At 38.8% G+C, this 14,394-nt stretch overlaps 1 protein-coding gene across 2 annotated transcripts in view; it reads left to right on the top strand.

Annotated features, from left to right (window-relative positions):
* The first annotated feature begins 227 nt into the window (after window positions 1–227).
* The window catches only part of arhgap10 (Rho GTPase activating protein 10), a 50,091-nt gene continuing 35,924 nt past the window's right edge, over window positions 228–14,394 (top strand). For both annotated transcript variants that reach the window (XM_031752182.2, XM_031752180.2), the window contains exon 1: window positions 228–848. In XM_031752182.2, coding sequence (XP_031608042.1) covers window positions 695–848 — 154 coding nt within the window. In that variant the 5' untranslated portion in view covers window positions 228–694. The remainder of the gene's footprint in view (window positions 849–14,394) is intronic.

Here is a 14,394-nt window from a genome sequence, read left to right as displayed (position 1 = left end):
TGATTTTCCAAAGACACACCTGTAAAGTTAGCACCGCCTGATTCTCCAGCGCAAAACAACCTTTCATCCACTTTATAGTATACTACTATTACTTTTAGTTAAATAAAACCTGCCATTACACCATTGTTCCCACCACAAAACGAAAACAACGATCATTGGGCATGCGAAGAAACGAAGGCGGAAGTATCCCGACTAAGCCATCTGGCGCAAACCACTGCTGGCAGAAGTTTGCTACACGCAGATGTCAGTAGCAGAGTTTCTCAATCTGTCACTTTAGCTAGGTGGAGTACATTTGATGGAGGAAGGAAAAACTTGGACACAGGACACTCTGACTTTTTGACCACTCATGTCAACCGACTTCCGATGAATACTTCAGGCGATATCGTATCTTTATCACTTCTTAACCGTTATACTTGCTAGCCATTCTGGTTTTATTTGACAGCCGTGGAACAACACCCATGAGCCCGTGTCAGAAGTTACCATGCTAAACACCGTTAGCTGCTGCTGCTACTTCTTCACGTAGCTATGCTTTCTCAGCCCGACTCGGAGCCTCCTAAAAAACGACCCGTCATTTAACAGCAGCGACTATTTATTTGCTCGAATTGCAAACTGAACCGGGATTTTTTGCGCTTCTTTTTTTCGTGTGTGTGAGTTTTCCGTTGTTTGAAAACGAAGCTATCAATCTGTCACAGCAATGGGACTACACCCGCTGGAATTTAGTGAGTGCTATCTGGACAGCCCGAGCTTCAGGGACAAAATAAAGTCACACGAAGCAGAGCTGGACAAAACTAACAGGTTTATCAAAGAGCTGTACAAAGATGGGAAGAACCTCATCAATGCAACCAAGCGTAAGTTTGACGTTTTTAATATTCAAATGGTGCAAGAAAATCAGTGTTGAGTGACAGAAAAATCGAGCACTCGGCATGGATTATGTTATGAGCGAGGCTGTTGAGGTTAATTAAAGCTAGCTGTGAAGAATATAATGGACATGTAGAGGAAAAACGTTTTTAGATCTAGTCTCTCAGTTTGGCTCAATTTGTCAACACTTTGCAGTGCCAGGCTTTAGTGCAAATATTTACTTAGACTCGGGGATGTGTACATGACTGAGAGTCCACTCCCTTCGCAGAGTGTAACGTTTGTGTTTTAATTCATCAAAGTTTGCTCCAGACATATCGCCCTTATTTTAAAAATAATGCTTATTAAACAAACAGGGAAAAAGATGAAAATTAGCCGTGAGACGAATAAAGCTGAGAAATGAGCAAAGACACTTGGGGAAAGCACCTGAAATACAAGAGAAGTGAAAAACGAAATCCTAATAAGAAACTGCAGAGCTTGTAGCATCTCTGTTTATGAGGCACTCGTTAGTAGCTGAAGGGTTATTGTAACGAGATAATGTGGGGGAAGCCAAATGTAAGAGTTTTTATTTTATTTTATGGGGAAAGTTTTGAGTCGGTGTGAACCAGTGCTCTGGATTCTTTTTAATAACACCTTACACTATTTATTCAGTCACACACCTCAGCTGGGTTAAAATGATTACATTATCTCCTTGAACTCTAATCTCATGGGCTGGGCTTGTCTGTAGGTTGCCCTGTGCTTAACGCTAGGACTTAAACACTTATAAAACAGACTGCTTTGCCTTACTGGAAATGCTATGAATCATTTCTAGTTTCTGAAACACCGTATCTGACAGGTTTAAAATAATACCAATCCCATTTTACTGAAATTTTTTTAAGCTGATGAGTGCTAAAATTTACCCTCAGGCTTGCTTTATTGTCTGTCTGTTTCTGTGCTGCTGTTTAGTGTCAGGTGTGACTTTCATACTTGCTTCAAGGAAAGCCTAAAGTCTCCCAAAGCTCACATTTACTAGTGTGTTTTTTCATGCTGACTACACAGCACACAAGCACTGCATGAGCAGACTTTGAGGCAAAGTCAGGGTTAATATTGTAAAGTATTAGCGTGTCACAAACATAAGATTATATGTATATGAGTTTGGTTAAATATTTCCTACAGCAACAAAATATTTTGACAGATCTTCAAAACTGGCTCTCTGATTTTGATCTTAATGTTTCTATTTATATCCTAAGTTTTTTATTGTAAGGTCAAGGTGTGTGGTATGTGAGATATTTAAGTGTTCTTGCATGTACATGAAAACCGTACTCTTGATGCAAACAGTTTGTGGTGTTAAAGGAGATTTACCTTTGCATCTCGTCTTGAGATTCAGTCTTAGCCACACTCTAGCTTACAAAAAAACCTTAGGCACTTACAAAATATTTTAACCTTTTATGTATTTTTAAATGCGTATGGATTGTCTTTTTATTTTGATTACATTGTTTTAACATAAAGTTGAGGTGGTGCATTTTTTAAGATCTTTTTTTGTTACAAAGGTGCATATTAACTGGTTGTTATGTGGTGTGTGCTTGTTTGTTCATTAGGTCACTTAAATGTGCTTTAATTAGACAAAATTATGTGTGACTCAAAAATATGTATCACATCAAGTTGTTCATGTTATAGATGTGTATTCTACATGGACTTAAAATCTGCAGTTCAAAATTTCCATTTCTTTCCCCCCAGAAATGTAAAAAACATGTAGATTTACATGCAACAAAACATTTTTCATTTATCTTTTTACTTGCTTCAAAATTTAAACTTGAATTTTTTGTGGTTTAGTAATGATCCAAATACGTAAATAGGAACTTTTAGCAAGCTATTAAATGCATACATTAAAGGCACAGAAGTCACCAGATTTTGCTTTCTGACTGGGCGGGTCGCGTCCTAAGCCATGTGTGGCTGCACTGAGCGTGAGTTTTTCCCCTCACAACTGAGAGGTTAGGCTGGACAAGGACTCAGCGCACAATAGTGCATTATTCGCACTTTATGTATCAGAAAATGTTCAATAAATTACATTTTTTGGACACAGTTTTGAGAGATAATTGCAGATAGTAAAGTTTCATGTTGGAAAGTCCATTTTTAAAAATGTTTTTTCTTGATTGTGTCATTACTTGGCTGCTTTTTTGTGCACAGCCGGGATTGTCGGCCTGTGTCTTTGCCTTTTTGAATGTTTCCATGGTCTCATTGGAGCTCTTTGCTACTCTGACCCCTCTCATCATAGTGACTCCCTTGACACTTAAACTTTAAAACTTAACAGATAAACTTAAATTCTTTCAATCTGAGTAAAGATCTTAGGAGGATAGTTGTGTACCATCTAAAAGGACATTATGGACATTATGTAAAGTTGTCTAAACACATGTTTCATCTATACAACTGTCACAATGATTGACCATGAGGAAACGGTCCTTATGTTATGTACGTTTAATAATGCCTGCTGTAATTTTCGTGACTTTCTCATGCCTTAGGCCAGAGTTATGGTAAACCGTGGACATGTACACGGACCCCTCAGCTAGGATTTTTATAATGCTTCTTTTCAGTCCTCTTGGAAAATGGGTCCAGAGCTGGTGCCATTACAGTTGAGGGTGTGCAGATGTCAATACAGTCACATATGCCTCAGACCTTTGCAGATGCACAAAGTGAAATGTTGGTAGTATTAGTATTTTACTTGCACCAACAAAAAATTTGAATAACTTCCGCAGTGTTCTGGTGACTCACTGGCATTCGATGTGATGTTGGTGTTCTGCTGTGTTGGTATAAACTGGCACAGTGACATAGTGTCTAGTTTCAGTAGGGCATGTGGTATCTTGTATTTAACATCGTATGTGACTGTACTTTTTTTGCTGTAGATTTAAAGTAGAGTCAGCATGCTAGCGTATCACTGCTGTCACTAAGTCTGTGTTGGTGTTTTCAGAAAATGACAAGAAGTAGGAAACCCTGGTCATGCTCTCCCAATGGGACTGTTGCAAAATCTGTTTCAGGAAGGAAGTGATGGTCATGTTATGTTCTGACATTAATGAAGTTTGCTCAGCCTAATTCACTTGGCCTGTGCTGAAGCCTTTAATGGAAACTATTTTGTCAACAAAACTGTTTTTGGTGTATTTTTATCATTCTAATCAGGAGCCATTTACACTATTTGGTAGTGGCAGCAATAGAGCAATTTAAACATTATAGAGCTACTGCAGCAGATTGTTAGACATGGCTTGGTTGCTTTAGATGTTATCTAGACTTAAAGCAGCACTTTTTGGTTTCTATTTCTATTTCAGGCTGTTCTTTGTGCTGTGCTGAAGGTTAATTTAAAACAAAGCTAGTCTGTCCAGGGTTGAGTAGCTTTCTTCTATTGGTGAACAACAGATGATCAAGAAAAAATTAAGCATCATCAATTTCAATAATTTATCAGTGCCTCAAGTTTGATGACTTCTTATTGTCTTTTTTGTCTTAAGCACAACAATATTTTTGTTGTTAGGACAAAAGAAAATTTGTAAAGTAATTTTTTGGCACTTAGTAGTAGTATTTTAAAAAGGACTCTTACAACTTCCTCAGTCTGTAGAAGTTAAGAGTGAGTACCAGCTAAACAAATGAAGTTGATTAATTAATCATTAGCAAGTGTGAGTGCTATATAAAAGCACAAGTTTTAGAAGCTTGCTTGTCTGGGTATTCAGGTGCGTTAAGGCAATATCACAATATTCCCAGGAGTGGACATATCAGCAAATTCAACCCCAAGGTCAAATAGTGCAATGCTCAGAGAACCTGGGGGGGGGGGAAACAAGACATACATCTCATACTCTGCAGCATGTTAAATTTTAAAGTTCATAGCAATACAATTAGGAAAAAAAATGAACACATTTGGCTTGTTTGGGAGAGTTGGCTGGAGAAAGTGTTTTCTTAGATTTGCAAAGAGGCATCTGAACAAACCCTAAGACTACTGGAACGATGTCCTTTAGACAGATGAGACCTAAGTAGAAATGTTTGGCTGTAAGACACAACACAATGTTTGATGGAAACCAAGCACACCATATCAGCACAAACACCTCATACCAACTGTCAAGCATGGCGGTGGGGGGGTATTGGTTTGGGCCTGGGCACCTTGCAGTCACTGAGTTGACCACAAACTCCTCTGTATACCAAAGTATTGCAGAATGAAATGAGGTCATCTGTACGACAGCTAAAGGTTGGTCCAAATTTAGCTGTCAAACAGATGGCCTCATTTCATTTCAAGGTTGATTCAAATTGGGTTATGCAAAGCACATCGGATAATCTGCAACAGAATGGCTGAAAAAGAAGAAAATCAGATTGTTGCAATGGCCAAGTCCCACACCTCAACTTGAATGAAATGGTGTGGTGGAACATTAAGAGAGATGTGCATTTACAAATGTCCACAAACCTTAATGTGCACAGTCTTAAAAGTCTATCTTACAATGATGTAAGAGACTGATAGCCATACAGAAAATGGTTACTTCAAGATATTGTTGCCAAGGATGGTTGTACAAGCTAAACTCATAACATTTACTTAGTTTTAAGTAAACCTCATAATTCATATAGTCCTTTCAGGTTTCTGTCAAACTGTAAATATGTGTCTGCTTAGTATAACTGAAAAAAGAAAATTAATTATTGCAATTAATTGTAATTTAATGGGTTGTCATTGTAATGTCAGAACTGTCAGCTCAATAACTGAAGGTAGTAGAGTTTGGCGGCCTAAAATGGATTGGAAGCTATATAGATAATTTTCTACAAATATTCTGATTCTTAAAATAGAATAATAGATTTAAAGTCTGTCACCCTGCTCTAAACTTTTGATCCTGTTCATAGCTGGCATAGCTATTTCTTGGGTGATTTGATCAAAGTACATCAGTTTTCAGAGGGCAGTAGAAAAGTCTTTAGATGCTTTCGAAGTGACAAAATCTGCCTTTCCCGCTCCTGATTTGTTTGCAGAGGTCCTGCATGGACCTACATGCCAGTTGATTAGGCGGTCCTTCAGTATAGTCCAGTACACAGGAAACAAAACGACTATGGCTGAATGCATCCTAAGTGTCTTTACATCTGTACTGTGAAGCTGTCCACTTATTGCCAGACCACTCATGTTAATGCTGGGTGGGAACAGGCCCTTTCTCTAAGCACAGGGGTATTACAAAGTTTACAGTATTTTGGGCTATACCTAAAGTATAAGTAAGGTACAGTGTTGTTAATGTACATTCGTAGGGTGGAGCTCAATCACCGTCTAGCTCTGTTTAGGTGGATACACTCTGATAATAGCGTCTCTTGAGACCGTAACCCTGTGTTTGGTTAGTCTCTTTAGAGAGAATCCTACAAACAATCAGAAGTTTTCTTCTAAGTATGCTTTTTGTAGTTTGCAACTTTGAAGTTAAAAGGGTCACATTTCTAGATGCAAGATTGTGTGCTTTTTCTTGATGCGTAGAGATGATTTGAGGCCGCTAAGCTGTTTAATCTGCAGGATAAGATGGCCACTATCAGCTTCACAATAAGCTGCAACACTCGACAGTATTGTACAGATGTTTTATTTAGATGTCTGCAGTGAACAACAGATTTAATCTTGAATGCAATTTAGGTATGGATTTTTGAGTTTTATGATAATTTTTTTTTCCTTTAGTGTTGCCCTCGGAAGGCTCAGTTGTTTGGGCAGTTCAAAACACAGTTGTTGTTCTAGAAATGCAGTCAGTTCTCAGCCTTTCAGTAACTCCCTTGGCTGCTACAGCTGGGAGGATGTGCCAGTATGGAAAGTCCTTGGTTCTGGGAGGAAACTTTGAAGCGGGGCCTTGGGCCAGAGAGCCATGACATGGAAGTGCCCATTAGAGGAGCAGCATGCAGATGTGCTTCTGTTTCAGAGGGTTTCCTCCACAGGAACTGTGTCCTGTCTGTACCCTCTCAGCTACACGTCACTGTTGTCTTTAGTAAACAGAGATATCTCCTTTGCTCCCCCAGGAGGTTTTGAGTTCTCAGTTTCTGAAGATCTTGTTATTTGGGCAGTCTTGTCACTGCCCACTTCTCCACTGCCCCTTGCAAATTGTGTTTTTGTGTTGTAATAATCTGGAAAACTGAAGTTAGACAAAGTTGCAGCAAGATCAGGCCTGTCTCTTCCACAGCTGGACTTGCTCTGGTAAATTGACCAAACAGTTCAGAAAAACAATTCCATAAGTGTAATTTTTTGTAGTTCACTTCATTTTCACTTTTGGTTCCACATTGAAAGCCCAGCGATGTGAAGGTCTCTTTCTGTCTGGCAGACAGGTTTAAGAGTAGCCTGCCATAGTGTGCTTTGGCTCACTGCTTGTCTCTGTAATCACATTACTGATTCTGCCAAAGAGCCACATCACAATCTTTCATTAAAATCGCATTAGCACAAGACGTGAAGTCATGTGGGAGGAACGCTCCTTATCTCTCTCTCTCCAAGGAAGAGGTCTACTATAAAAGTATATTACATTGCAGTGTTTTGAAGGGCTCCTTTTTTGGTGAGGACACCTTTCACTGCATAATGAAAGAAAAGCATTTTTGGTATCTGAGGGGGTAAGAATACCTCAGACACTGAAATATTGTGATCAGCCTCTTGGCTGTTACTGACAGCGTAGCCTCACCCAGCATACTTGTTTTGAGGTTCAGGGATACGTAAATGAAGTAATGCATGCTTTCTGGTCAGGGAGCTGTGGGAGGGGTCGGGTGAGCTGGCTCTGGGGAGGGCAAAGGTGGAACGCAAGTGGAGCTGGGATACAGCCTGGAAAAGATGGGAGAGTGGAACAGGAAAGACTGTGGAAAGGCGCGGCATGTAAACGCTGTGGGCCTGCATTAGGCAACTCCTGACCTAAGTGGCACATCTGGTGAGACTATAGAAATCATAACAAACAACTTTCCAACAGATGCCAATAAATACACTGTGGACTTCTTCTGCAACTGACCTTTGACATGGACTTACATTTTATAGTCTGTTATGGAGAAAACCTTAGCTACTGCAGTCCCAACATGCATGTTAAACTTTCTGCTTTAAAACACTCAGCAAGTTCAAAAGGATTTGGGGTAACTGATGTTGATTATCAGTGATGTTAATCTGTAAAGCCCAGTGTAACAGAAAACATGAGGCCATTTATTATAAAGAGCACTGGTGAGCGTGCAACCAGTAACTCTACAATCATTTTCCTGACATTAATATTCAGCTTGTAAGTGCCAGTATTTTCCAATGGGTAGATTGCTCTAAACAGTTTAATAATATATGTTACAACACAGTGCTTTAAGCAATCAGGCTCCATTAACGAAGCTGTTTCCACTGTAACAACAGACCATTTTGTAGATTAATCAACTATCTTGACAGTACAATGACTCAAAGTTGTTGTTTTTTTCCTGGTGTTAGATTCATTATTGTCATTGACTTTATTTTTTGCTTTTGTTCTTGTGAATGCCAGTTCTTAAAGCACCTGATATTAACACAGTGTTTGAGAAATTAAATGGATTCATCAGTGATTTTTAGTGAAGGACCAGGCAGTTAGGGAACTTAATATCACTATTGTCCACCAGACCTTTGTCTGAAGTGAGTTTTATAGCACAGTACAACATCAAAGTTATCAAATATATTTAAAAAAATTTTTAAAGCTCCCTTTATTGCAGAACTAACAGGAGATCAGCAATGTGTGATTTTGGTGACACTTCACTGTGTAAATTGTATATATTTTTGTAGTATTTGACTTTTTCTGGTGTTTTCCAGGTGTTTCACTTTTAACTTGGTCCCAACAAAGTCGATGCACAGCTGGCTCTATAGAGATGAGTGCTTTGTGGCCCAGCTTCCAACTTGTTCACAGTTGGAAGGAGGGGTTTTTTTTTTAAACAACAGTTTAGTCATGCTCAAATCAATGGTCCTTATATTTTTCCTCAGACCTTCCTCAGAGGCAAGACTAACCATTATTTATTGTCTTGTGTCTTTAAAGTCTTGCTGTTTACTATATCTTTGGTGGAATGGCAAGCCTAAAGTTAAAATGATGAGCTAATGCATTCAGCATCTAAATGTTCTGCTTGCACAGTGAGCACACACCCTTGAATAAGGTTGTGGGTTGCCAGGTTGCGCTGACAGATGTGTTGAAATTTTATTTAGTATGTGGGTTGTGTACATACACTGTGTTTCATAGACTATCTGGTAAGTTGGGTAAGATGTATTTCAATTATTAATTATAAAGCTTGAGGGACATGCAGATTACAGAAGTTTCCTGGGAGAAGTGGCAATAGGGATGATTGGCAGTTATGCATAGTACTTATCACAAGTCTAGCCACACAGCAGCCATCTAGGTAATGCTTAAGCATTATTTTGGGCTGACAATTCAAGACACTAGAAACACGAATAGAGAGAAAGTCAAAACTCTGATTCAGTGAGACTGAGGCATAAAAAACTCTATGTATAGACTCAACAGTCAAATCTGATTAAATTTTTTTTTTAAGTATGAAAAGATACTTAAAGTTTTTTTTTTAAGTATGCAAGAGCAGCATTTCACAGCATTACTCCATCATTTATGGTTTAATCCAGAGCACCAACTCAAGCAAGGTCTCTGGTTTATCCCATCAGAGCACTAAACAAATGCCATGCAGTACAAGAACATTCTACGCTATGTGCAACAGCACAATGGGCTTATTTTTTTTTAGTTCAGCTGATATAAAGCAGATGATTGGCTTTTTAGGGGGCGTTACAGGACAACCACCATGTCTGGCTTTAAAATATTTTTTCCAGAGGTTTCTATTAAAGATTCTTCACTCGTTTTGCTCTTTCTTTCTTTTTCTTTTCTTTTTTTCTTTTTTTTTTTTTTTAAGTAGTCTTGCCCTTTGATCGGTGACACTCTACAATAACCAGAGTCCTTTAATTCACTACCCTTCACATTTTGTTTGTCTTTTCTTCCTGAATGGGCATGCCAGTGCTAATGTCACATAGCTGGCCACTTATTTTCCTTTGCTTTCCGGTTATAGAACAGCATAGCCTGTGGTATCAGATACAAGTAAGGTGGGGTCTGTATGACTCACACTGTAAATCCAGAAGAGTAGGGTCTCTGGTGTTCTGCGGAGAAACTAGCCAAGTTTGACAGTTCCCAGGTTTGCTCTGAAATGCCTTGCTTTAAAAGGCAAAAAGCAGACGAAGCCTTTGCCTTGGACTCTTGCGTGCCCTAGTGTGTGTGGTATGTGATAGTTGCTGTCCTGAAGGAAAGAAATATCGTTTCAATCTCTTCTGCAGACCTCTCATCTGACACACTGTTTATCACTGGACTGATTGTATCCAATTAATCTATGCTGTTGAAACTGTACAGGAAAACAATGCTGGGGGTTTTTTTGTGGGGGGGCTTTTCCCCCTTCTTTGAGTGTTGCCTGGTGTTGATTATTGCTGGAGCTTCATGTAACTGGATAACATTCATTCTTTGTGTTTTATGTAATGAAGTCCACAGTTTGGCCTGAACTGTCCACCCTGAAGTGTGTTAAACATGCTTGCAGCCTATGTAATCAGATTGCAGATGGGTGTGATCTGCACTGCACATGTGGCTCTAATAAAAACCATGCAAATCTGTCCGTTGACATCAGTGTTCTGGAGTGCATATTAATTATCCACAGTGTTGTTAGCCTCGTATTACCTTTTTTTTTTTTTTAATACACAAAAGATGTTTCATATCCTAATAAAGTAAAGACCTGTATCTTTTTTTCCCCCATGATCTTTCTCTAACAGTACATGTCATCAAAAACTGATTACAACCCAAAACATCTGGAACTCTGTAATTTCACCTTTTATTGTAAATAGTACAACAAGAAGATATCGAATTTCTAAAAAAAGTTGTGGGCATAAAAAGTTGCAAACAGCTTTTTGTCTGTTTTTTAGGCTAAATGTAACTTTCATGAACAGAAAGTCTTTGTCATTTTTTAAAAATTACTGCAAATTACTGCACCCTGTTTTTGTTTGTATTTTATACATCATTAATTTTATAATTATAAATCATCCCAACTCTGTTGGAAACTTATTGTGTAAGTTGTTTAAATCTGGAAAGGCAGAGAAGCGAGCGCCTCACTGAGAACTGAATTCCTGAGGCAACTTAAACACTGCAAAAAAAGACCCCTGCAGAAAACTTGTGTATTACAGCATGCACATTACATTCTGCAATATAACAGTAATTGCTTGAATGGCATTGAATTTTAGTGACATGTGATTCAGACCTTACATCAGGCACAATGTAGTGTGTTGAGGCTTTAAGGTGTGGCAGTGTTCAGTGCAATGTTGTCACAACATCTTTTTACTGTGTCATTCAGCAGTTGAACTTTCCACTCTACATTTATATGTTTCTGCATAATTCGAGACCTGCAGGTGACCAAGGACTCCATAAAGGTCACTCATTACCCATTACCCTATCAAGTAATTACCTTAATGAAAGGTTGGTAATGAGCTATGCTTTTAAAAGCTTATACTCTAATACTACTACTAAAGATGACCGCATATAACACTGACCAACACAAAGTTTGTAAGTTTAAAATATGGGGGGGGGGGGAAGGTATATCTAACATTGACAACAAACAAGCAAAGCCAAAAGCAACAGAGGGGACTGAGCAATAGAAGCACAATTTTGAGAATGAAAAGAAGCAATGCACTCCAGTAAAACTGCTTTTCTATAAAAGGTTTTGAGCAAGGATTTAATTGACAATACTTGTTTTTCTTGTGTTCTTCAGCAGGCTGCTTCAAAGCACACAGACTCATATTGCAAATACTTTGTTGTTGAAGTCATCAAATGGGGATAAATGCATTGGAGCGGGGGTTATCTTTTAAAGGGTTTCCATGCTGATAAAACTTTTTTTCCGGTAATGGCTCCATTCAAAAAAGGTAACTTAAAGACATTAGAAAACGGGAGGAAACACCCATCCACTCAGGTGTGATTTAGACGCCTTGTAACCCTACGATGCAGCCTTCGACCAAGTTGCATCAAGTTGCATCAACTTGATGTTGCAGAAGTAAAACAGTGTGTGGTCTGTCTGTGGTGAGGGACTGCTTCGTTCTGGGTAAACAGTTTAAGAATTACAATAATTAAGTAATAGTAAGTGTATCTCATTATTAAGAAGTTCAATAAATCTGGGAAATCTCACAGCTGTATCAGCATTTAGATTTACTGTTACACATTAATATGAGAACCTTTTCACACAAAAATGAGGCAGAAATGATGCTTGGTAATTAAGAATCTGTGAACACTTTCTGCCTCCTTTTCTTACAGTGCTTTCAGGACTGTCTGCAGAGTACGTGACCATGGTGGAGTATCAAATGGTATCCTCACTCCAAGTTGCTCACCAGTTAGCTAAACTTTCCAGAAATGTATTTCATGTTGAGCCCATCTTCCAGCCATCTGCAAAAAGTTAAAACTCCACCATGTGAAATCAAAATCTTTACACGAAGGATCTGGAAACCTCGTCTGGGCCCTGTAATGATGTATATGAAATTATTTTTTGCATATCCCCCTAGCTAGTTAGAGAAGGATCTTGATACTATAGGGATGCAGCTGGAATGGGTAACTCAAACATTTGTTCACAGCACATTAATGCTGAATCATATGTTACTTCAAAGCATCAATATATGCTGCAGTTCAGAAGATGGTGTTTTCACCGAAGGCCTTGCTGATTTCAGCACGCCGGCGACAAACCACATTCAGCATGTACAGCATTACGGTGAAGGACTCCTTAATAGCATTTGGGGGAAATTTCTGAGTGCTTTTGACTAATTGATTACGCAGCTGAATCTCACTGTCCCTCTCGTGGACTGCCTAAACAGCAGTGCCAGGTCTTCACATTAGAAGACATTGCATAACGTTTGCAGGAGGCCGGATCCAAAGAGAAGCATTGGATGTTATGCAGTACTGTGTATTACTCAATAAATTATCTATTATCAAAGTGGGTAGCAAACATGTCCTGCCTCTGTTGTCTGTAGTCATTCCGTGTTCTGCCAATTAAGGATGAGAGCAGTCTGACCAGAGTCACCTTTTATGGACTTGCACACCCTGAGCTGAATTCTTGCTGTCGGTGTGGTTTAGATTCCTGCTAGATTTACAGTCCCTTCAAAAATAATAATTCCCACCTTCACCTTAGATGCGTTTGCTTCCAAAATAATGACCTGCAGGCTTATATTTGCTATACTTTTATTTTGAAAATAATACCTTTTTAACCCATATTTAGAGCATTAACACACATCATTCACCAGGTTGTTTACTTCAGGTAGAAGTCACCTCTGAGACAGAATGAAGTTTTCATTATAGTACAAGCACAATAGGAATATGAGCTGCACATGTATTTGGTGTGATTCAAACAAGTTTACGACGTCATTTGTCTTCTATAAATATTTGTCTAATAAAGTCTTACAGAAACTTGTGTGATTCTTTCCTGACAATAATAAGGCATCCCGAACACACCTCCCTCTCGTTTCTTCTGGCTTTATTAAAATAAAAGACTACAACCTTTAAAGAGGAGTCAGTCTTTGATACTCCACTGCTGGTCTTTGTTTGCATCTCTTAATGAAACTTGTGCAGTGTCCTATTTATATATACAGAAAATGATGACTATAGCTCACTTCAATCTTCACGATGTGACGTTACTCTGTTCTGTGTCTTGCAGTTGTTCAGGGGTCAGGCAATGATCTGTCATTAGCCACCACCAAGTCATGAATCCTTGTGTTTTAGTTATTGTTGTTATAGTATATTTGCTAAAGAGGAAGAAAGTGATTGTGGAAGTTCTGCTTGTATGCATTTCAGATGCTTCATTTGCTGTTTATACTTTTCTCTTACATCAACAAGGATCTCACTCACAAGAAAATAAAGCATTTCCTCCAAATGCTATATGAAAAACTGCTTAGAGAACAAACAATACTATAATAAGAAGCTGCCCCATTGTCTGGAAGATCCTTTAAACTTCCTGTAGTTCCACGTCAACTGGCCAGAGGACCCAAACCACAGGTGTTTTGGTTTTAATATGCCTTGTGTACTTTGGGACTGTACAGATTTAACACCTTTAGAGTGTAGAGTGACCAGCAGTGGGTTTCAGATAAACAAGCCGAATAAAGTTGAGGTTGAAAGTGTTAGCCTTTTAATAGCTGAGCCACCAGATACTACAAGGTTAACATAAATATGACTAAACAGACGTTCATTCTTAAACCTGAGTATTCTGTATCTTTAGGGTGCTTTCTATGTGAAACAAGCCAGGAATCCGAATAACAGTGTGAAAGACTTTTTTTAGTTATCTCCATTGCTTAAGTTTGGTGTTGATTGAGGAATGCTTCATGCTGTTTTTAGGGTATGTTGGGGCAGATTACTATCCATCCGTCCTTCCATCCATATTGGAAACTCTCCCAGCTGTCTTAGGGTGAGAAGCAAGTTACACCCTGGAACAGTTGCCAGTCCATTACAGGGCTAACACAGGAAGAAAGACAGCCATTCATGCTGACATTCACACCTCTGGCCAATTTTGCTTCCTTTGCACTCACTGATGCGATAGCGTTAACTGCTGTGCTGTCCTGTTGTA

The sequence above is a fragment of the Oreochromis aureus genome, linkage group 6 (genome assembly GCF_013358895.1).
Source record: "Oreochromis aureus strain Israel breed Guangdong linkage group 6, ZZ_aureus, whole genome shotgun sequence".
In the NCBI taxonomy this organism is placed as follows: domain Eukaryota; kingdom Metazoa; phylum Chordata; class Actinopteri; order Cichliformes; family Cichlidae; genus Oreochromis; species Oreochromis aureus.
This window is presented reverse-complemented; position numbering and strand designations above follow the sequence as displayed.